Source organism: Onychostruthus taczanowskii, unplaced genomic scaffold, assembly GCF_017590055.1.
Source record: "Onychostruthus taczanowskii isolate IOZ18803 unplaced genomic scaffold, ASM1759005v1 scaffold2, whole genome shotgun sequence".
Lineage (NCBI taxonomy): Eukaryota > Metazoa > Chordata > Aves > Passeriformes > Passeridae > Onychostruthus > Onychostruthus taczanowskii.
Window position 1 is genome coordinate 7,624,735 of NW_024499239.1, and position 25,273 is coordinate 7,650,007.

At 39.4% G+C, this 25,273-nt stretch overlaps 1 protein-coding gene across 2 annotated transcripts in view; it reads left to right on the forward strand.

The window, feature by feature from the left end:
* The first annotated feature begins 9,046 nt into the window (after positions 1-9,046).
* The window catches only part of PDS5A (PDS5 cohesin associated factor A), a 77,974-nt gene continuing 61,747 nt past the window's right edge, over positions 9,047-25,273 (forward strand). Inside the window, exons 1-2 of one of the 2 annotated variants that reach the window (XM_041402688.1) lie at positions 9,047-9,317; positions 10,085-10,255. In XM_041402688.1, coding sequence (XP_041258622.1) covers positions 9,291-9,317; positions 10,085-10,255 — 198 coding nt within the window. In that variant the 5' untranslated portion in view covers positions 9,047-9,290. The remainder of the gene's footprint in view (positions 9,318-10,084; positions 10,256-25,273) is intronic. The other variant, XM_041402689.1, reaches the window with a different exon arrangement.

The following is a 25,273-nucleotide window of genomic DNA, read 5'->3' on the forward strand; positions in this document are numbered from 1 at the left end:
CAAGTAAATCCATATCTAAATTATGTTTAAACCCATCAATGGGATGAAATAGAAAACAAACATTTCCATAATTTAAGCTTGTTTCATTTATTTTTCAAAACTTTACACTGTCAGGTTCACTGCTTTAGTGACTGCAGGCACAATCACACATATGTTCTTCCCAGGTCTCAGCAAGAAGACTAACCATGCAGCATCAAAACAGCAAGCAGGATATATGCATACAGAAATAAAATCTCCCAATATATTTTGATGTAGCTCTCTAGTTGACCTGAAACTCTCCTTCATATGTAAACAGGGGGCAAAAGAAATCCACAGCAATCTTCATTTTAATTTTAAATTTTAATAGTATACTCTGTTTTTAAAAATCTTCTCGCAAGTTTGTTCAGCTAGTTTCCAAAGAGATTATTATAGTGGCTGTTAAATATGGAAAGCCAAAATCAAAATTGAAAGGAGCCTTTATATTTGGTAAATAGAACTGTAGGTGTAACTCATTTTAAGATATGTAACAGAACATTTAATTATATTGTTCTCAGAATTTGGCTTCTCCAGTTAATCTTGAATTTGGCAAAATTGTACTTATAGATTAAAAATAAGGATATTTAAAAGATACTTACAATTCACTCAGCACTATTTGTTTCACCTTCTATCCCTGCATTTTTTGTTTGCTCACATGAAACTCCTACTTCCCAGCCAGCTGCAGATTTTCTACTGTATGTGTTCATCTTTGCTCATTCCATTTCTCCTGTTCATTTACACGTTTTCCTGAGTTCCCATTTCCCACACCCAGCAGCAGGTCAATGGACAAATCTCTTAGAAAGGAACAGCGAGACAAACACCAAAATAAGGCATTGGTAAGACAGAAAAAATATTACTGCAAGTTTGCTTAAATTCAGGAAACTGTAGAGCCTTTGGGGGGTTTTTTTGCTCATAGATTTTGTCAGCATTTGTGTACTTCTTTTAATGTTATTTTGTACCTGCTGTATGAAGGAGCTTCCTTAGGGGATTTAAGGAGCTATTGCTTTCCTCCCCTAGAAATTACATTATTTTGTTGTTACTATATTCAGAATCTGATAGACTTGTCAAAATGTTTTTTTTTTCATTTAAATAGAAAAATTCATGCCTAACAGTGCATCCAGGCAGCTAAATGTTACTGAAAATGGATGAAAAATATGGTTCACTCCAGTTTTCTTCTGGATTAGAGGTGACTGCTGAGCAGATCTTGAAGGTTTAAAAATTGATTAAATATAGGTCAATAGCATTTCATAAACAAAAGCTGGCTACATCTAAAATAGTGACTTAAATGTTCACATGGTGGCTTAAAGTATTTTTCTGCCTTATTAAAGGATTTAGATAAAGGAAGTTTACAATTTTAGCAAGTGCTTCCCTGAAAATATAAATGATTATGTGTAAGTATGCAGTGTCTGGAAGATAAAAAGCACGGTACAGAGATATACTTAAGAAAGTAAGTGTTTATGTGCTTGATACAGTGTAGTTATAGTATATTACACAGAGCACACATGAGCTGCCTTGCCAAATTCAGATAGCCTATAAATAGTAGTATTAGATGCTGGTGAAATTCTACATACCAGTCTACTTTACAAACAGTAATCCCTCTGCTAGCATTAGTATCACCTTCATTGATCACTCCATCATCATGGACTTTTATATTGCTTCATGAAGAATTTTTGGCTAAAAATCTGTATGTTATTAACACAGTTTTTATATTACTTAGCACTTTTGTCAAGACTATACTTTTCTCATTTCTCTATTTACTCACGCCTTGTTTAGGTTACTTCTGGCTTTGTCTCCTCAATACTTGATATTCAATGCTCTCTTCAGACACCAATTCAATGTCTGCTTTGTCAAGCACTCACACAAGTACTGGCTCAAATAACCTTATTTAGCATCTCTGCTGCCAAATATCCTGAATTTAGGAAAATGTTCTTCCACTGATACTCAGTATTCCTTGCTGCTGGATCACTATGTTGTCAGTGTGTTGCTACTGTCATGCTGGCTGATGATCTGGATGAAAACATCCAGTCCATTAAATGAAGTAGAATTGCAAGGATGAAGTGACTGGAGCAGCACAAACCAAAGTAATTCTATTTCATAAATTCAAATGCAAATTGTTCTTTCCGTGGGTTTGAAATTCCAGGTTTCATATTCAGGTTCCAAAATGGCATAGTGGTGTAATGTTTTAATGATTATCCCCTTGAGCCATTCACAGAACACATTGACTGGATCATCATTAGTTGCTCCCCTAGTGCATAAACCTATATGATCAATATATTTTCTGACTTTGTTCAAAGGCAAACTATAATGATTCTGTTGCTCACACAGTCATATACGCACACTTTGATGATTCCCTGTGTTTGACAAATGCAACCCTTTTTTAAGCCTCTGAATACACCACACAACCTATCCATCAACGTGAAATGACCCCATCATTAGAGCACAGCTCTGAGGCTGCACATCCATTCATCAAATGTCTTTCTTTGACCATAATGGTAAATTCCAAGTTCATACTAATTTGTAAAATTTCATACAATTCTTTTCTTTACTGTGAGCAGCAGACGTTATATCTGATGGAAGAATTAGCAACAGCAGCATCGTAAATACAATTACAAAATCACTTTTCACAAAATTTTCACAATCACTTAATCAGAACTTGTTAGTACCACACATGTTCTCATTTTTTAATAGATCATAGGACAGTTCTTATTTAATGGGGCAGGGGGAGAAACTCATTGTTTAGCCTCCAGAAAACAGCTGCCATTGGCTAAATATACTGCAAAACTTTCCCCATTTCCCCAGTAGTATTTCCTCTAAGTCCCATACACTCAGAATTTCCCCAAATCTGCCCTGTTATTTGAAAAAATACAAAGTGAATAGAAAGAATCATGTGCTACTATTAAAACAAAGGTTACTGCAAACTTCCATGTAGCCTGGCTGGGACAAAAAAAATAAATCTCAGAAAGACTTCATAGAATGGAAAAGTTGAGTTTGAAACGGACTTCTTTGAAATGACCTTCAGCTGATGACATAGCACTCTGTCACAACCATATCTGCTGTCCACCGAGTATTAGAGAGACAATAAAATGCTAATGAAAAACACAGGGTATTCCTGAGTATGCCATAAATAAAATAATCTTACTTAATAAAAATAGTGTATTAGCCAGCTTCATTATTAGTGGTCTAGCTATAGAGGCTGTTCATAAATTCAGTTTACCTTGGATCAAATTTACCCAATCAGAACCTGTCAAATAGAAACTAGAAAATTTTGAAGAATAGTTGATCTATCCATGGCTTCCCTTATAAAAGCCTGGAAAAAATTTTCACCATGGAAGTAGAAAGATTTGACTGGTGAAATGCCTAATTTTTTTGCTGTAGCAACTTATCAATGCGACTTTTGAGAAATTATTGACTGTGACAAAGAAAATTGAAGCTTTTGTAATATGGTGCAAGCAAAGACGTATCTTCTGGACAGAAAGGATGATAAATGCACATATTAAATATATTATCGGAGAAAAGTAGACTTGGTTGTCAGAAATGAATAGGTGTAAGTGTATGTGCTTTGGACACATTAGGAGCAGAGATGGAAATAACCTTGAGAATGTAATTATGGAGTGAATGGTGACAAGTCATCATAATTGAGAGCAGCAAGAAAGGAGGTGGATAGATGACATGCAGTAGGCTGCTGTAACTTCAGTTTCTGAATGTTCAAAACTAGCAATAGATCATGGAGGCTTCTAAAAATTCTCCTGTGAAATCACCAATCTGCAGGTGCCAATAAATTGATTTTACTTCACTTGCAAGCAAATGAAAGAAGCGCAATCATTCTTGTCAATAGAGTGGTTTGTAAATTAAAAATGTATTAATAAATATACACTTTTTCACAATGGCTTAAATGTTATGTACAGTGACAATCTTCACCATTTCTGAATGAATATACAGTCTTGATATATATATATAAAATATATCTATCTCACATATATATATGTGTATATATATATAGGCGTGTGTGAGTGTGTATGTGTGTGTATATATGCTGGGGAACTAACGAATCAAGAGCAGCCCTGTGCAAAAACCATTTGGGGATGCTGGTGGGTGAGAGGCTGGACAGGACCCAGCCATGGGCACTCCCAGCCCAGAGAGCCAAACGTGTCCTGGGCTGCATCCAGAGCAGCGTGGGCAGCAGGGGAGACAGGCAATCCTGCCCCTCTGCGCTGCTAAAACCCCACCTGCAGGGCTGCAGCAGCGCTGGGGTCCCAGCACAGGAAGGACACAGACCTCTTGGAACTGGTCCAGAGAAAGGCCGTGATGATGGCTGGAGCATCTTTCCTGTGAGGAAAGGCTGAGACAGCTGGGGTTATTCATCCTGCAAGAAGACTCCAGGGTGACCTTGTAACAGCCTTCCAGTACCTAAAGGGGACTTACAGGAATGATGGTGACAGGTTTTTTAGCAGACCCTGTTGTGATAAGACAAGGGGTGATGGTTTTAAACCAAAAGAGTGTAGATTTAGTCTAGATATAAGGAAAATATTTTTTAGCAGGAGGGTGCTGAAACACTGGAACAGGTTGCTCAGAAAGGTTATGAATCTCTCATCTGTGGTAACATTCAAGGTCACGCTGGACAGGGCTTGGAGCAACCTGATCTCGTTGGAGATGTCCCTGCTTACTGCAAGAGGGCTGCACTGACTAGATGACCTTTAAAGTCCCTTTCTACCCTAACTATTCTATAATTCTATAACTGCCCTATTTCCAAGCATGATTCAGAATACAGTCATTTTTAGGCATCACATGGAGAAGGCCTCCTTACCAAAACCAGAGTAAAAATAACATTTAGACAAATCATGGCTAGGGATCAGTTTTAAAAGAGTTTATCATCCATGTGGTCCTTCCCTTTATTCAGAATTGGTACTACTCAATGAAGACTCAGAGAGCTGTGGGACTCTTCCACAGAAGCACTTTGTGTCTCCATCTGATTGTCTTTATGACATAATACACATAAGTCCTCCTGCCCCCTTTTATAGATTTTATCTTGTCAATGTAGAAAATGGGAGATACACAAGTCCCTGGTTTTCTGACAAAGCTCACTTCCTGGGCTATTCTAAGAGTAATTTCACTGTAAATACCCCCTGGAATGGAAAACCTTTTGGAGCTTTTTCATTATAGCAATGCACATTGTCAAGAAACCCACCTCTGACCCACCTCAATTTACAGCAGATGTAAAATACATCAATAATAAAAACAGGCAGTTAAAACAATTAGGTGGTGTTATCCAAGATATGTTATACTGCAATGACAGATATTACTTATTGCAGTTCACAACACAGTATCATGCCTTAATGTCACTGTTTACTTCTTAGTCATTGCCACTATCCGTGTTTACTGTATTAATAAAGACCTGTGGAGAACTACTAAGCAGTTCCTGGAAACATGTGAGCATAGCTTAATTTAATCAACATGAATTAAAGGATTTTCTGTGCTTGAAGTAATCACTCCGTACTCTGTTTCACCCGAAAAGTGTTTTGTTCTGAAAACCCTGTGCTGCATTATTTCTGCTACCAGTAAAAATACATTTTTCCTTTCTTGATCCTTTGCTTGAACTTGTCCTATCACAGCACAAAGAAAGAAGCACCTCACAAGGCTGCCCCACAGGTGTTTGGCACCCTTTATTTCAGTCTGTTTATCAATAACATTTGCAATCATAGTCTAAACTACAATCAAAACAAACAAGAGCAGATCAGAGCAAATACATTCCAATAAAAGTAATGTGAGTGAAGGTAATAAAATTCTGATGCAAACAGTAAAATCTGGGTAAAGACTAAAGGACTCAGTTGTATTATTAGACAGAGCCATCCAGCAAAACCCAAGGGATCATGTGAACCTGGCTACAGCTGTACAAGCACAGTCCAAGTCAGATCTCAGCTGCTTGCTCAAATTAGAAGGGTGAAGGTCAAACAAGCAAAAGCAACAAACCAGACACTAGCAGCTGTAATTGTATCTGATAAGAGCAGATTTCAGGACTATTCAGATTAAGGAGTACCACAGGTCAGATTATCTGAAGCATTTATGTTTTTACATTCTGAAAATGCCATGCATATATTCAAGCTAATTGGCAGTTAAGTGTTAATTCATACATCCCTTAATTGGGTGTGATATCAGAACTACATGCTCTGTTTTAGCCCTTTAGAATTTCAAATGGTGCAGAAGTACAAATCCCACTGCTTCTCTTCTGAGAAAAGATAGAACCATCGCCTAATCAGCTCATGATTACAGAATTTGCACCTACTCCTCTCAGCCACTTTGCTGATATGATTTGTTCAAGACTCACTCAAAACACTACATATCTGGCTAACATACTGCTGACTAATCACTCATTACCCATAAAAGCAGGAATCTTGTGTCAACTCCCTGATAGTCAACCTTCTACTGATGCCTTTCAAGACTTTCTGTGTTATTCTAACTTCACTATTTATCTGAAATCTGGAAGAAGACAGAGGGGTCTTGGTCCACACCAAGAGGACTTCAGTGTGGGAATTCACAAAGAACTTGTGTAAGATAAAATAGAATTTTAACTGAATGAGAAAACCTTGCCTGGCACTCTCAAGTCAAGCCTTTGCATTACCTTGTCTAACTACACTCTACCTTCAATGTACACATTCCTTACAATGCAAGACTTCATCTTATTCTTTGATGAAAAATAAAAGTGATTAGAAGTGCATACTAGAGGCTTTGCACTGTGTTTGTCCTTAACTTAGACTAAAAGCAAGTTGTGGGAGAGTAGCCCTTGACCATTATGTTTTTAGTCCTACTTCACAACTCATTGTATATAAACAATTCTAAGTAAAGATGGTGTCAGTTTGTGAAAAAAAAATCTTGTAACTACAGGATTACAAGAAGTTATAATATTTTAGATCACGCTAATGATATACATAAAGCAGTGCTTTTCAATAACAACTGAAGAATATTTGAAAACAAATATTAAAATCCATGAAGTTCAGAGACTTAGGTGAAATTTCTGGAATGCAAAACCTGTAGTACTTCAATTCTGCCCAAAGAAAAGTCTGCCTAACATCTTTCTAGCTCTGTTTGGTTCATGAAAAAAACCTTAGCAACGGACTCTTTTAATTTATTTCTTGCATTTTTAACTGACTTAGATTCTGTCTTTTTCTATTTAAATTGAAACGAGCTCATATAGGTTTTTGACATATACTTTATTTAGTTACAGAATAATCTTCTAGGATTTGTTTCTAATTTATTGTGTAAAAGAAGTGCATTAAAAATAATAAACCTACACCAAATTGTTTATATTAGTAATTTGATTGGAGAAGGAAATACCTTATGTAACAGATTTAAGGACAGAAGACCCAAATATGTTCAATGTAAGTAAGTTCTGACAGTACATCTTATTCGATTGACAACAAATTAAAGTTGATAGCTAGTCTGAGTACTTCAACGTTAAGGGAAATCTAAATGGCCCCTTTAGTTTGGATTCAGAAAAAAGATTACGTGCTTTGAATTGGCTTTTATTTACTAAAATCAGTACAACTTTAGGTCACCTGTCTATTTTGAATGCCCAAATCCATCGATCCTTAAGCTTGGAGAGAATAATTTCATCTAAGTCTAGATTCACAGCCAGATTTAAATGACTGGTCTGATGGCACTCTTCTAAATGTCAAAATCTGAGATCCTCCAAGTGTTCATTGCAACTCTCAGTCAACTTTCACTATAACCCTTGTAAGCTGGTTTCATAGAGGCTGTGGACATTCAAGGCTTTAACTCTCCTAGGACAACACTGCAGGGAGACAAGGAACACAAGTGCAGGAGAGCAATTTCCTACCCACATGCTATTACACCTAAAGCTCCAAAAAGCTTCTCAGTCTTTGTACATTTTCCACCCGCACCTTGTAAAGCTGGAATTTGCCATACTTCACCATAATCTTACTTACTTACCCCTATCCCACCCCCTCACCCTCCTGCATCTTTCCTTTGCCACTGCTGGGCCATGCTAGCCACCACCCTGCTGCTCCTCCTGTTGTACCTTGCAACCCCCATGGAGAGAAATATCCCTCCACGGAGACTGGGCCTGACCTCCTACCTTCAATTTGCTCTAAAGAAAATTCATTAGAGATTTCCAAAATAAAGAAAAATAATACTTTTAGCTGGTTTGAATAACAAAAATAACCAACTGAAGACCCGAAATTAGTCTTGATCAGTTAGAAGTCATCTTTCAGCTGTCACACACCTCTGAGCAGAACAAGCATCTAGAAAACATTTCATAGCCACCTACACTTCAGACAGGGTACATACTGCAGATTCAAAACAGACAGATATATCCCACTTTGCTATTGACTTTCCAGACATCCCCCATCCCTTGGCAATATGAATATTAAATTACAAAGATATTTTGCATAGAAGGATTTCCTGAGTTGGCTGGCGAGAGCTCCTTTGGTCTGCATATTCAAGTTTCTCCTTACGATTTATAACCAAAGGGTTATAAATACTGCCCTTTCCCCTCATCTGCCTGAAGAAGGACTGTTCACTCTCGCCTGCCGCCGCACTCTCCGTGCCGCCCCACACACCGTTTCCGCACACTGTCTTCTCTAGCGCTGACCAGGCCCCAGATGCCTGAGGGACCGGCCAGACGAGCCCGCGCAGCCACGAGCGGCCCGGGCTCTCTAAGGAAGCAGCAAAGTAACTCTCGCCTTCCCGCCCTGCAGCCAGGAACCCGCTGGCTCGCTCGCTGACACTGCCGGCAGCCGGGCATCGCCGCTCGGCGCCAGCCGTGCCCGCGCCGCCCCGGAGGAGCCTGCCCGGCCCGGCCGCTCAGAGGGTTTAGGCGCCAAGCTGAGGCAGCGCTGCGCCGCCGCCGGGCACTGCCCACCCTGCGCCGGGCTCCGCGCGGTGCCAGACTTACTGGGCGGCCTCGCCCTCTGCCCGGGGCGGGGGCTGGGGGCTCCTGGCGGGGCGTCGCCGCCGGCCGCGGGCGGGCAGGGGAAGGGGAAGGGGCGGGGGCGGCGAGGAGGCTCCTCCCGGGCTGCGCTTCCCTGGGCGGGCGGAGAGCGGCGCTGGGTCCCCGCGGCGCACGCTCCGCCCGAGCCTCCTCCTCTCCCGGCCGCCGCCGCCGCCGCTGCTGCCGCCACCGAGCCGCTCCCCCTCCCCCAGCCAGCGCTCCCGAGCAGGAGCTGCCGCGCCGCGGAGCAGGAGGCGGCGGGAGCGCCCAGGGCAGCGGCCGGCGGGGTGGCGGCGGAGCGGCGAGCACCACCCGGCACGGAGGCTGCTCAATGCTGCACCTTCCGGAGCTGCATGAGGTAAAGGCGGCTCCGGGTCCCGCTTCCCCCCGTGCTCGCTCCCCGCTCCCCACGGCCGCGGGGGTGTGTGCGCGGAGCCGGGGCTGCGGGGGGCTCTTTGTGGGCCCGGCCGAATGCGGGGCGGCGGGGCGGAGCCATGGGACATGAAGTTGCGGGAACAAATGGAAAGTGGCGAGTGGCCGGGCCCCCTCCCCGAGGGGGCTCCTGGAGGCGCGGGAGGGCGGCTGGAGGGCTCTGAGGGAATGGGGGGGTCGCGGGGGGGTTTTGTTTGCGCTCGCCGCCGCCTCCCTCCCTTCCTCCCTCCCTCCCCCTCTCCTGTTGGCTTCTCTGCCTCCCGATAGTTTTGAGGCCTAACTGTTTAGGCCTCGTCTCCCGGCTCCGGGGCCGGTGTGCCGGCTCTGAACCACCCCCTGGGGCCGGAACGGCGTCCCCGGCCCACCCCTCGGGCCGTAAGGGGCCCTCGGCCGCGGGGTATCCCTCGATTGGGCCCCAAATTTCATTGTAAAACCGTCGGCTGCGAACTAACAGTGTTGGGCTGGAGCAGCCCCGCAATGAAAGGAGGCGCCGGAGGGGAGCGGAGAGGCCCGAGTCGCGGGGAGCGGCGGCGGGCCGGGCCTCGCTCCCGCCGGGATGCGGCGGGGGCAGCGCTGGGGGGCGCGGCCGGCGGGGCGATAGCCGGGGCCTTCAGCGAATTGAGGGTGAGGAATGGAAAAAGAGGGTTAGAAAGTCGTTTCTATTCTGCTGAACTTTTGTTTTCTGACCGATAGAGGCCGGTAGAGGACTGTGGAGAAGGAAAGTTTATAACCAGCAGCGCCAGGATGGACTTCCCTGCTACCCAACCAAAACCTGCTGCCGACGGTAAAATCATCTACTATCCTCCTGGAGTGAAGGAGATTACGGACAAAATTACCAACGATGAGGTGGTTAAACGGTTAAAGGTGAGCACTTCCGACCACCACCCCCTCCCTGCAACTTTTACTTGCTAAGGTAAACATTTTATCCCTGGAATGGAGAACTGCCAGAGTTTTGTTGTCCTTCCTGCCTGCAGACCTTTAAGGGAATATGACTTCATTGTTTTTCCTTGAAAGTGGAGGATCCATTTTTCCCATTTTTTGTAATTCATTACAGTTCTCTTGTGAGTTCTCTCAATGCTGGAGTTGGTACATCAACTGCTAATTTGTACATGAAACATATCCACAGTTTAGAGGAGAGATCTGAAGTGGAATCATAAGTAATAATTACAGGATATACTAGCAAAATTTTTTGGCAAGCTAGGTGTGTTTTGGGTTCCAGCATTTGAAGAAAGTATGGCTGAGTGGAGGAAACAAGCCTACATAAGAGTATTTTTGATTGAAAAGATCAGTGTTTGCAAAAAACAAAGCTTAATATTTGGTTTTTATGGATGGAATTTTGAAGTAGTTTCAGATGTAAAACCTCCCTCAGATTTTTTAACTTAGTGTAATACATACTGGTTTTTTCCTATTTAGTATAATTGACAAAATTGTTACATTTTCTTTAGGAAAAGGGATTGTTAGTAAAGCATCTTCTCTGCTTATTTGACAGCATCCTGGGGGAGTGCTAGTCTTGCCTCTTTTTTATTTTATTAATCCCTTCTTCCACTGGAAAAAAAAATTAAATGGTACTGTGATACAGTAGGATTATTTCTTAAATCCTTTCTGAAAATAGAGAATTAGGTTCAGCATTGATCAAATATTGACACAGCTCGTTTGTTAACACCATGGTCTTTGGACCAAAGGTTTTTGTAACCTAGGATTTGGTCCTGTGCCCAGGGTGGAGTAATAATTTTTAGAGATGGGAAATATTCGAAATCTGACGGATCTGTTTCCTACGACAGCAGTGACTCCACAAAGACTGAAAAATAGAAATCATTGTCTGGGCTGGTCAGTAGGTACATTGAAAAGGTTTCTTGGCTATAAATGTGAGGAGAACATGGCTTTGTGCTTTGTTTTTCAAGCAGCAAGGCACCTGTCAGTGTTTTTTTTTTGAAAATGAGTCTTGTTGTGCATTTACAGTTTTGAAAATTATTGAATGGGCAGGTTTGGCCTAGTATGTTCAAAACTGCAGTGGAATATTGCCAGTTCCAGGAGAAGATACTAGAGTTGTGGCTGTTGAGACAGATACCTCAGATTACAGTCTGTGGAATGCAGAGGAATGCAGTTTTGAGCTGATCCTTGAAACAGGTATTTTATTTTGTCCCAGTTGGTGGACCTGCTATGGGGAACTATGTCGTTCCTATATAATAGGAATAATGGAACTTGAAAATCATGTATACATCTTTTACTGCATTCACATGTGTGTGTATTACACATAATCTCCAGGCTAAGGGCAGACTTTTTTCCTCTTGTGTTTTAACAAATTATTGTTACAGAATTCAGACAGCCAAAAAATTTGAGAGTAACTTCAAATAGAAATAAACTTTGCTACTGCACCTACTAACATTATTTTTCTGTCTGAAATGGCAGACAAAGAATTTTCTTACTGTATTGGCACTGTTTAATCTGAGTCAGAAGAATTTTTTTTGTTAGGTATGGGCTTTACTGAAGCATCAAGAAAATGGGAAGTACTGTATATTCTAGAACTAAACCAACACGTATGTTTTTCTTTATGCATTTGTGTAATGTGTATGTTCTTTATGAAGTCTGAGCTTCTTTATATCAGTTTACAAAAGCAAATTAATTTTGGTATGTGGACTATTATGATGATGCTGTGCTTGGGATAGAAATGCTTGTAAAAGTTTTGTTAAATTTCTTCAAGTTTTCTTCAAAAGATAACTTTCCAGAACTTTAAATGTGACTTAATGATAAAAGCCAGCTTCAACAGAATGTACCAGCTCAGGCATGAATCAGTTCTTGAAACTAGATTGTCTTCTTGGCCATGCATGAGCCAAAGATGCTCTTACAGAAGGTGTTTCTTACAGAAAATGTGCAGCTTAGTGTTTTGGCCACCAGGATGTGAATCAGTTCCTGCAAATTTTTGTTCTTTTAGCTTGTTGGAAGTCATGGTCAACTTAACTGCTTACAAATTTGTGTCCTTTCTAGCAAGTTTTCTGGTATTGCATCTGTATTTTTGTGTCCAGACCTCTTCTGATGAAAGCTTTTCTTATTATTGGAACTTGAGACGTTCTGGGCACCTGTCCCAGAGTGCCTGAGCAGCAGCTTTTGTGCCAAGGACTTTAAAAAGAATGTTTTTATATCCATTCCCTCCTTCTGCTTGGGGTCGTGGGTAATCAAATGTAGGCCAGATACTTTCAAAGTGTTTTGACATGTCTGTATGATAACATTATCGTTGTCCTGAAAATGAAAACATTGAGAATTTTAAAATGAACATGCGTCTTTTGAGGGATGTAGAAAGGAATGCCTCAGGATTGCATATGTAGGGCAAATGAAACACAAGTTCAGGTGGAGTCAAAGGTAGTTTCTGGAGTGTGGAGTGTTAGATTGCATTGATGGTTTGGTGCCTTCTTAGTATGTGATGTATAGTTTTGGCAAATGAAACACAAGTTCAGGTGCTTAATGGAGTCAAAGGTAGTTTCTGGAGTGTTAGATGGCGTTGATGGTTTGGTGCCTTCTTAGTATGTGATGTATAGTTTCAGCTGTTGAGGAAGTGATTTTAACGGGTGTGCTGTGCCTGGGGTAAAGTGTCCATTCAATAGATGTAATTAAGTTTAGTCAAACTAGGCAGCTAGCACGTAGCAGAGTGTTGAGGTTTACTGTACTTTTGACTACAAAACAATTTTCTTTTAGGTCAGTCTTTCTCTTTACAGGGCAGATGTTCAAGTTATATAGGGATTGATTTTAGAGCTGCCAGTCAGATGCTTGACAATTTGCGTAGGGCTTATGAAGAGGGATGGTAACTTTGACATAACCAAGTGATAGAAGGGGAAAGCCAACAATTTTAAGGCACCCAAGAAGCCCTCCTTCAGTTCCAAGATCAAACCAGAACCTAAATAAAACTTGAGAGCAATTGTGTTAGCAATATTATATTTCTTTCCATAAGATAGTTGGGGGTTGAAAGAAGTTTTAGAATCTTGGCATCTGCTTTGCTGCAGAGCTTCTTTATGACTATTTAATTTTTTTTCAAAATTGACTGTATTTTACTGCTGTGTTAAACTGTAGACTTGTATATTGTTGTCAGTAAACTGTTAAATCTCAGATACAACTTTGATCACAAGAGAATAATAAAACGTCATTGATATAAAGCATTTTTAGTCTTTATGATTAAGATTAAGTAGTGTACTTAATTGTCAGATACATTACAAATAGCCCCATCAATCCAAAATGCATAGAGACTGATTTTCTCAGTGACTGACATAAACAGCTCATGTAGGCAAAGCCAGAACTGCCACCAAAATATGTGGGGCTCTCGAGTGCTTGTCCCAACCTCTGTTCTGTACCTTCTTTACAAGCTTTTTGTTTTGCTGCACGCCAAAATGGAAGGGTTGACCGGGTTAAAACTTAGCAGGGCAAAAAAACTTCAGCCAACCAACAACACCCACCCCTCTCCAACTAAGTTAATTTTAACCTGAACCCTTTTCTTGTGTAATTTATCAGGAAAACTCACAAATACTTGGGCTGGCACAGGGCAGAGCCAACTTCTTTTTTTGGCAGTCCTACCTTAGAGTATTGAAGGAGCCTCAGAGTTTATTTGAATGTGAAAATTAGCAAATGTTTTCTTTTGAGATAGGGATGAGGGACATTTGCATTGTTTCTGGAAAACCATCATGCCTGCTAGAGTTTTTAATGTAAAAGAAAGAATGCATGATGGTGAGTTCAGATAAAGCTTTGTACTAAAAACTGTCTGGTAAAGAGTAAGACAAGTCTGTAGACAAAAAGAAAATACTTACAGTGCAGCATTTTCTTTTACCTTGAGGTATCAGTGTAAACAACAAATTCATGAAATTTGTAAAATGCACATTTAATCAGGCACTAAATATACACAAGTAAAAAAAAAGTTTCTGAAACTTTTCGAAGGAAAAGAAGCGATAAAGTTATTTCAGCGTGGATATTTTAATCACAGGTTAAAGGCAGCGTTTAAATATGTTTCTGTGAAATTCAATTTTATAGGTTAGACTGTGGTGAGGGAGATATAGTTCTTTATCATGGCTGGGTTGGATTCTGGTTTTTGTTTTGTGGGGGTTTGGATTTTTTGGGGGAATGAGTGTCCTTTTGTTTTTCAATCAGTCCAATAGTCTTGTTCTTTTTTCCATGGTGACAGTTAAGGCAAGGCATTGCTGTGAGAATTGCATTTGATTTCAATGCCCCCCACACCCTTTCAGCTTCTCTCCAGTTCTCCTCCTGGCATGCCCACCGCAAGGCCTAGCTTGTGATCATCTGGGGAAGTTAGCACTCCAGGTGTGCCTTGAAGTGTTGCCTATCTTGTCCCTTGGCATTTCTTAGTTATTGTATGTGTTTGTGGGAGAATGAGACAAGCACCCTCCCTCTCCTCCTTTCCGTTGTCTTTCTGCGTGTTCCTCTGGTTATCAGGTGTTGGCCCCTTTGGCCTCTTGTGTTTCAGTACCGCTAGAAATAGGTAATGCTAACAATTTATTATATCGTGCACAGGTAGTTTTAGGCATCTGTTACATCATGTTAAAATTGTGAAAGGTTGCTTGATGCTACTTAGATGTTTTGGAAAAGGCTGTAGTGAGAGGAAAAAAGTTACTCTCAACTAAACCTGGTATTTCTGCATAAGTTAATGGCTGCTCTCCGAGGTTTTGTAGTTAGATGGACCTTTGATCTGACCTGGATTTTACCTAGATAGTTCTATTAAACTATACTAAAAAATACAAATTAAAACATCTGGTAGAAGAAAATTTGTTGTGTCACCCACAAGAATTTTGTATGTTTGAGAGAAAAAGGTATATATACATAGTAAGTGGGTTGGGTAGTATATTAACTAATAAATGTTCTTTGCTGGCAAGTCTTGGATGACATGGGTGACTTGCATGTATTTACATGCTTGTATTTAAGAATTATGAGTAATTTTGTGGAGGTCATACGGCCAGGTTACAGAAATGATCCACAGTTAATTATTCTAATAATTTTAAACTTTCATTAATTGTATTTAACTGCAAACTGCAGTTGCAATGTTCTTGAGCTATTGCTAGCCACATAAGCCTAAAGCCAAATTTTTAATTTGATTTTGCTTGTAGTTTAATCTTTTTAATTAGTTTGAGTCTTGTAACAATCAAGTTTTTCATTAACTAGGACAGGCCACTAGTCAGAGAAGAAGAAATTGTGTTCTGATTTTTTTTCCAAATGGCATATTAACCAATTGCTTTGTAAATGTCCCAGTTTTGCCAATCCTTAGAGGAACAGACCACGTGGGCTTACCAAGTTCACCCAGATGTTACTGAATTTCAAACTGATTGATGATGACACCTTTTATTTTTGTGTTTGATAATTTTGTTTTGTTACAAGTGCATCAGTAATTAATGGCAATTTCACATGTACAATATTATTCTAATGGTTTCCCAGCAACATTAAGATAAATGTGAAAGGGAAAAAAGCCCCCATTTGAAGGGGGGGAACCCCAAAGGTAGCTGAATTAGAAATGATAATTTCTGATGTCTGACCGCTGAAATGGACAGACTAGTTCAGAAGTCTTTGTGCTCTTATTTATTCTACTATAAACTTCAAAGAATTTTTAATCTTATGCTAATGCTTGAGGTTTGTGAGGCATGATGTTAATCACAGTTAAATAAACTGAAGAGTTACTGAAAAGGAAAAAACCAAACCCTAATACCAGAAAGACAAGCTGGCTTCTTATGTCTGATTTGGTATTTCTAAATTGTGACTTCTGAAGTGAAGTGCATTCTGTTGCACTTCATATGTTCAGACTGAAAGTTTTTTTTGATTTCAGCTACATTTCTGAGTGCCCAGGGCTTCTGTAAATCAGGCCTTATCATCTCTCCTAAAAAACCCAGAAAATGACTAATGTTTTCTGTGAAAGCTGTGTTACAGGCTGTTTTACAGGCATTATATAGAAACTTTGTAATAGGTGGGAGGCTGGCATGTAAATCTTCAGACTTTACCATTTTGAAATGTGGTATAGAATACTCATTTTCTTCAAGTATTTCCCTTCACTTACAGTATTCATGTTTTATAAATAAGAAAGGTGGTCTTTGAGCAATATTTCTCTACCAAATAACCTTGATTAACTCCAGAACAAGTTTTTTAATGTGAGTGGAACCAAGTTATGGCTTCAGGATTTTGATTGTGGTGTTTTCCTTTTGTGTGTGTGTAATCACTTAACAAGTACTATATTAAACATTAGTGTTACAAAGACTGACTAGAAGTTTGAGAAGTACAGGATTATTTACCTTGGAAAAGAGAGTTGTGATAATAATAAATTACAAATTTCTGAGTTTGTCCCCTTCTTCTAAAATTAAAAGAAATATTGAATGCTAAATATTACTTAGGGGCATACTGGAAGCCTGTGGCAGACCAGAGCTCTACTGATGTTGTCTTCAGTGTAAGTGACATGATTTAGTCATATAAATCACTTTAGGTGGATATGCAAGTCAGTATGTATTTTTATGGTACAATGTGGGAGACTTTTTGTGAATTGAAATATTTTAAATAAAGTTTGGATAAAAAAAAATCTGTGACAGACTGCATTCGTATGAGGAGTTTGTATGCCTAAGTTTGCATGCCTAAGTTTGCAGAAGAGCAGGAGCTTCAGCTGTGGTCAAAGACTCATAAAGGAAGTGTTACTCTCTTACCAGTGATATGAAGTGAAAGAAAAACTAGCCCTGGGCTTGCAGACATTAATATAGAGATGATTGATAAAAAGGGAAATCAGACATACATATGTGGTTACTTGTCTACCTTGTCTACTTGAATCAGTTCATACTATTTTGTCTGCTTAATGTCAATGTGCATCTTCTGCTATGATAAAGAAAAACAACAGACACAATAATCAGCAGATCTTTGGTTCACAGAATATACTGTAGCCATTTAGCCATTTTGGTAGTTAAAGAAACCAAACTTTTCTGTAGTTCCCAGTCTATGTTAAACATTGTTTATATCTGAGGGTTTTTTTCCCAGACTCCCATATCTTGTAAATCACCATTGTTACCTAGAAATCTAAAACACGTGCTTATTATTGGTGTAACTCAAAGCAATGGGTGTTTTGCTGGCTTGGCAGCTGCAGTAAATGAATGAACTGTATTCCTGCTGCTGTGCTGACTTCAGAATTTGGCCGTTGTGAAGATCTCTTAGCATGACGAAATACTGCTAAGGAGAAACAAAGATAAAATTGGCACAATGTAGTTGCTGCTCAGGATTGAAGATTGAAAACTTTCTGGTACCTGGATAGCATGGGGATATTCTAAACTTACATTTTACTTGTGTGAGACTGAAGGTACATACTTAGCTGATGGAGGTGTCAGAGCTTCAGTGTTAGGATCACTTTTGCAGCAGGGGAAAAATGCTTTCAAATTTACTGTGAAGGCTGATCAGCTATTTTAATGTCTTACTCTCAAGTGAGTTCCTGTTTCTTTCTAGTTGTTCAGTTACATTACCTGATCTTAATGGTCCTCTATTGTCTTCCATGAGTACAACCTGTCACGTTTTGCTGGAATACAGTTTGGTAGTTATTAGCATTTTAGGCCTTGTGTCTTCAGTTTCTAATGCTAGAAATTATGACATCTCTCTCCATGAGATTTATCAAAACTTTCCAAACTACTGAAACAGAGAAAAGGTTTTGTACTGGCAAAATACATTCATAAGCATTAAAGAGACATGTGTTTTCTATTTACCAGTAATTTTTGAACAGATATTGAAGATGAAAGAGAAGGACGAAGAACATTTTTTAAAAAGGATTTTGGAGTAGTCTTATATTTCTGGAGTTTGCCCACACACTATTCTTTGGTGTCTACAGCACCTGAAAAATGCACATGCTTAAAAATAAAGTAGCTAGATTAGTAGTTAGCAGTATTAGAATTTGCTTGCAGTCATTAGAGAATTTCTCTCCCTCTACAATCATTGTTTCTTTCTTATGGCTCTCTGGAAATAGCCTGATTGACCATGAGAACATAGCTTACCATCTGCAGTTTTACAATATTTTTAAAATACTATGTAACTTACTGATCTTAAAACTGTTTTTATCTGTGCATCTAGTATGAAAGCCCATTGAAAGACCAGCTCTAAACTTGTGCTTATTGTGGAAATCTTATTACTGTTGTTTTAAGTACCCAAAAATCAGCCTCTCAAAAACTGGAGGGAAACATTTGTGTGTCTCAGTTTACTTTGTATATGTGATAGAGCTTTGCCTGGGAAAATGTTTTTACCTCGCTTTTCTAATGAAATAAGTCTAATTTCTTAGTTACTGATCTTCCCAAGTTTCATTAGTTCAAAACTTGCTGGCAGTTGGACAGAGGTTTCAGAGATGGAACACCTGTCTAACTGCTGCTGAACAGAATAGAGACATCCAAATTTTGTTTACACAAGGAAACATGGACCAGCACTGCTAAACATTTCAAAAGGCAGCAGCCCATGTGCTAGCTGGAATAAATTCAACTAATTATTTCATGGGTGTTTCAGATGTTTTAGGGTGACCCCTCTGCAGCTTTCTGGACAGGGCACCCAAAGGAAAGTGGGCAGGTAATGCAGGAGGATGAGAGCAAGGCAAGGGGATGCAGCAGCTCTCTGAGAGGAGAGTGGTGGGGAAGAAGTCTATTAGAAACCAGCCAGTGGCAATTTTGCTGCCTGTGATGAAATCAGTTTCAAATAGCTGCAGTACAGGAGATAAACGAGGAAAATAAAGCACAAAAACTTTTTAATACTCTCTTTGCCCACAAACTGGTGGCGGGTGGTTCATGGTATTCAAAAGTATTACAAGTTTTTAAACTTAAAAGTGATTGTTTTTAACAACTGAATATGAGACTTGTATTCCGTGATCAGCTTGATGAAAATTGCTTATACAATATGGTGTCACTGAAAGGATAAAGCAGCAATAAAAAAAAGCTAATCTAAAAACCCAGCAAAACCCACATCACTCAGAAGTCATTTAAAATCTTAAAAGCCAAACAGTAAGTTCTTTAATTGATGTTTTGTATAGTAGTTTTTTATGCAATTACCTTTTTTTGGGTTTTTCTGGCTACTTAGAGTCAGGGTTATGGTACAAGTGCTGAAGGAGAATGTGTGCACTGAAACTATTGTTAAAACTTAGGAAGTGCTTAACATGAAGAAGTTTTGCGATATGAATGTTACAAATTATGACAGTAGTGATGTGGATATGAAAAGAAATTGGTTATAATAAGTTGTTCCTTGAAAAAAAGTAAGCTAATTGACTTCTGTTACAAGTTCAGTGTAAGGAACAATGTTGCATATTTCACCTTAAAATTTTTACTCTGTCTTTTGGTCCATAGGGCAGTCAAAGTATAGTAAGTCCTGTTATTTTAATATAATTTTGTGTTTTAAGTGTGCTTTTTTTCTGGTACCATTTGAAAATATGTGCATGTACTTAATTATCCAAATGCAGTAATGATTCTCTGTAATAAACTCATTACTGAAATTTAATCAAACTATTCATAATTTAGTAGGGAATTCCTTGAAAGTAAATTCTGCAGAATATAAAAATTATTATTTTCTTGTGATGTAAGAGAGTAAAACCTGATACTCACTTAACTCTGACTGCAGGGCTTTTCTCTGGGCCTTATTCTTGTCAGTTACAAAAGAAAAAATTTTTCTTGTAGAAACTTTGTGAAGAGAAGTAATTCAGAAATTTTCCTGCTTTGTTTACACAATGGCAGAATGTATTGTGGAGTACGTGAAAGGAAGTTTAAGCTGTTACAGTAGTAAAAATAAAGCAGGTAAACTCAGTACTTGTGATGGTTGAAAGCAACTCAGTGATCTGCGAGAGGTGGAAAAAGTGGCCTTATATGTGTGGGTTTTAACAGGTGTTTCTTTCTCATCAGTGAGCTGCTGCAGAATTAACACTCATTCACCTAGAAGGCAAATGAAGAATGCAAGGCAGTTTTAAAGCTTTTTTCCTTGAAAATGTGTGTTTATTTAAATGCCTAATTCAGTCATCCTTTATAAATGTAGTTGGCATGTGTCATTACTCCTGAAAAATTCTAATCCGTCTCAAAAGCTCCTTCCTCTGCTATTACCAGTAAAATATCAGTGGCAAGAAGTACTATTTCTGCTCATGTGAAGTCACTAAATGAAGGTCTAGTAGGTCTTTGGGACTTGTTAGTAATATTTTTTTCTTAGAAAATGTATGTAGAATATGAAAGTAGGCATAACTGTAGCTGAAGGGAAATTGGGAAATCTGGAAATAAGATTTCAGCTTTGTTCCTTTTGAAACTGGTAGTCTAGACTGCTGTAAAACCAGGAGAATTTTGCTTTAGGAAATGGAGGGTTCACCAAATACAAAAACTGTATCTTTGTAGAATATATACACATTAATAGAACTGGAAGTAGGTCAGTAGAAAACTTAATAAGCCATTTAAAAAATCACTTTGAAATGGGAGTAAAAACCAAGTTGGTATCTGTGTTTCTAAATTTCAGCTGGGAAAGCGGGGGTGGTGTGTAATGTTTTCCAAAGTTACGGTCTCTCAGCCCTAGCCCGTGTTTCCCTTTAAAGGTTAAATCACCTTCAATCAGATTACAGATTTAAAAGATGCCATTTAATTTTGTTTCACTTTGACATTTTTAAATACTGTTCTTAGTTTAGGTTCTTGTGCAAATTGGAGCATTCTGGTCTGAGTTAGATATGCTACGTAGATTAAAGAATACTCATCCTGGAATTGGAGCTCTGTGTGTCACTCCATGTTTGATGCTAAAACTGGTTTCTGATACCCGTGTGTGTCTGTGAGGATGGAGTTCACCATTAGATTTTTGTTCAGCAGTGGAGCTGGTTTGACAAACGCCTTGAGGGATTCTATCTCACAGGCTCTGCCTCCTGAGAGGTCATACTGTGGAGCTGTGCCCTACTTCACACTGTCTTGAGACTCCTCAGAGTTACTCCAGCCTCAGTCTGTACGAGGGCTGTCATGCGTTTGTTTCTGTACAGAGGCTGAATTGATGTTTCTCAACACTTCTTTGAAAGCCTGGCATCATGCAGCGTCCCCAGAAAATTAGTTTTAAAACTAACCTCAAAATGTTATAAATAAGGACAATATTAGTTGTTGGTGTTATTAGAAGATTCACTGAGAGTTTTTCCACAATTTTTCATCATCTTTGTCAATATTCTGCTCAAAAACAAAGTTGTGGAATGTAACAACATGGAGGAGTAAGTAATGACAGGTTGGTTTTGTAGAGTATTGCAAGTCAGTTTAATGATCTGAGCTGACCTGCATAGTGGGTATACTAACATAGTCTAAATCAATTTAGTTTATCTTTAAAATAAATAAATAATTAGAAAAGGCTAGTTCTCTTTATAGACTGTCAGAATTGTGTTTTGGAAGCTTGTCATCCTGGCACTGCTGTATATGAGTACTTTTGAGTGCTTTTAGTGTGATGCTGCTACTGAAGAAACAGTTGCTCATTTTCACTGTTGCTGCCACTGCTGTTCAGGAAGAATAATGGTTCAAAGTAATTTTCCTTTATTTGAGTCACCAGCGCTCCTAAAGTCATAGAAACAAATCAAGTTTGTGAAGAGCGAGAGGAGAAAAAGTAGAAAATAGAGGCACGTAGTGACTGTAGGGAAAGAGGGGAAAACTGGTGTTGGAAATGGTGCAGTTGCTACACCAGTAGGTGGAGGATTGCCCTGAATCAAACCGGGGTGTATGGAAGCACAAACACCAAAGCCAGTGCTTTGAGCCAGTTAAATACTCTTGCTGCTTGTGGGCCATAATTTTCCCCATGCCTGTCCAGGTGTATCTGTGGCTTGCAGGGTACTGGATTGTAGAATTGATCCAATTCAAAAGCAGTTTTTCCAGGTAAGTTTTCGTTTGGATCAGTGTGACTTGTGCAGTCACCTACTACCCACTCCTTGCTTTCACAGGAGCTCTGTGATAATTCTGGGGTGAACTATTACTTGCAGTGACAGCTGAATTTGGGACACTGCGTTCATTGAGTTTGACCTTATAAATAAACTTCTAAGTCATTAAACTGCACCCTGAGATTGGGCTGAAGTAATCTCACCCTCCCCTGTCATTTTTACAGCCATGTAATGAGCTGGTTCAGGAAGCAGATATATCCGAAAAGAAACCTGGGCAGAAAATGGGATTTTTCAGTAGTGTGACTTATCAGCCACTTAGTGCTGGCATAATATAGGGACAGATGTGGCAGATTTGGGTTGACTCATACAGCCATGAAACTACACCCTAAGAAATTCTACAAACACCCCTCCACCACCTCTATTCGTGAGGCAGTATCTGTAAACAAAATTAGGTGTGTCCCTTGTTTCAGGGAGCTGCAAATCTTGGTGCAGTGGATAATGTACTGGCCTTCCATGTCTGAAAAAACAGAGGGGAATGTTCTCTGGTTACAAATAATTGAGATCAGTGCCGTGTTTATACACAAATGTGTGGATTTTGCTGGCACCAATAATTTTGAACAAGCATGAATGTTGGGAAATCCACGATGAATTTTATGTTTAGCTGAGTAACTGCAGTAGTAAATACCATTCATCTTAATACATAATTGCTTTCAACATTATTTGATTTTATATTTGAATTCAGAATTGATGTTGTAATAGTAGAGAGAAATACTTAGATAACACCTCTTCTTTCTCTAGGATTGTTGGTTTTCTCTGTTATTGTCTGTCCTATTTGTACAAAAGGTGTAATTTGAGGTTTCAGTTTTTTCAGTCCTCCCTAAGCATGATGGCTCTCAGTTGTGTACCAGTATTGTGGTTATGAGATGCAGTCTGTGATGTTTAGACTGCTCTTCTCCTGTTCTGTAGTCCAAACTACCGAGTCTTGTGCTGTGAGTTGAACTAGAGTAGGCAGTACAGGCCAGAGCTTGCAAACAGATTTGTCTTCATCCTGGCTCTGATTCTTAATGTTTTTTCCCTTCCTAATGCCTGCTGTAGTTGTTCTTTAAACAAAGACTTGTGCTAACTTCCAGGATGTGTCGGTCTGTAGGGGAGTTACTGCATGCATACCTACACGTAGACAGAGATGAATCTTTTATTTCCAGATAATCACACATAATGCAAAAAAAATATTGTACTGTCCAGCAGATAGGTACCATAAATAGCTTTTCCCCCCAAGCATGAACTGATAAAATGCAAGTTGTAGAATCTTCTTTTTGTGTGTGTCATATCAAAGCCAGTTATTAACGCTCCACAGGGCTTGTAGCAGGAATAGACTCCAAGTTTACTCTGGCATGTGAAGCGCTTTCCGAATTATTCATAGAAAGTAAGAACTCTTCTTTAACTCATTTAAGTCATATTTTTTACACTTCAGGACCTGAGAGTTGTGCAGAACATATTAAGGACTCATTGATAGGAGTCACAAAAATCTAGCTGCTGTTGAAATATGTTTGAACATAATTTTGTTTGTTCTTCTTAGAGTCAGTATTTGTAAGGAGTTTGCAATTCTTTAGTGGTTATATGCATCAAAAATCTATAGTTGCCAAACTTGAGCTAATCTTAGAGCTGAATTTTGCCTGCTTTTCTAGTAGCAATTTGATTGTATATGGAAACTTCTGTGAAAATAGTGTGAGAATGTTGCCAGAAACTTTTGGATGAAGTTATGGAGATAATTTTGATTATACAAATCCTTACTTTGAAATAATTTGATTTCATCTTATATTGTTTGGTTTGTGGCTTGTTGAGTTTAGTTGTTTCATTGTATATTGTTTTTTAAATAAGCCCTTACTGGTACTCTTCTATTCAGAAAATGTCAAAATAATGCTTAAGAAATGAATGCATGGACACGCTTTACATATATTCACATCTGAGTAGTAAATTTGGATTCCTGGAGTTCAGGTTTTTTGTTTGTATATAAATTCTGGAGACATTAAGTGACTCTTCATTCAGAAATCTGTAATTACCTGGCAATTACCTGGCAAGTCTTTGATAGTATATGAAAAAAAATCTGTGAGTAGCTGATACCATTCATGACCAGTAGATCAAATGTTCAGAGGTTTGACCAGCACAAAGAAATTTGGGAACATTTATGGGAAGGTGGACGGAGGCTAATACCTATTTTCCTTTAAAGTTATTTTGTGCTGTCTTAATCCTCACCAGAGTGCTTGTAAAACCATCATACTGAAAATGAGGGGGAAAGATGTTCTGCGTTTCCTGGGCTTCTCTCTAAGACGGCTGACTAGGAGATACGCTTTCTCACCCAAGAGAAGTGATAAGCACACAGGATACAAAATGCTTAATATGCAGTGATGGAAAGCCGCTTTTCCTACTGCTTGGGTTCTCAATACCTGACTCACACAAGCATCAGCTGTCTTCTGACCTCTGAAGGCAGCTCCTAGGCAAATTCAAAACAAATACTGTAGATACCCTGCCAGGTATGTGCAGGTGGCCACTACTGATTTGAGTGTTACCCCATGATTTTACCATTTTTTAACCCTGTGTGTGAGCAGTCTGGGCTCTAGCAAAAGAAAGAGGCCTAAAGTAAAACAAGGCAGTGGTTTCAAGCGGGCAGCAGGCAGCAGTTTTCTTTGCTGGATTGTATCCCTTTGATACTTCTTTTTGGTCCTTAGTACAGGCAATACTTACCTTCAGTGGGGAAACGGCCAGTAGTGGACTCTGAGAGTAACATCTTCTGGCCTCTCTCCTTGATTAGGAATTTGAGCCCCATCTGGATTAGTGTTATTTGCTCTACTCTCTACATCTGGAACAGAGTTCTGTAATTAGTCCCATCATGAACGTATCAGTATTTTAGGACTATGGAATAAAAATACAGAAGCATTTTCCTCAAGATCAGTTACTTGGCCAGCATCTGGTTGTTTCCACCTCCACTATTCTCCCGTAAAATTCAAAGTAAAATATTAGTTCTCAGCCATTTTCTTTAAGGTGCT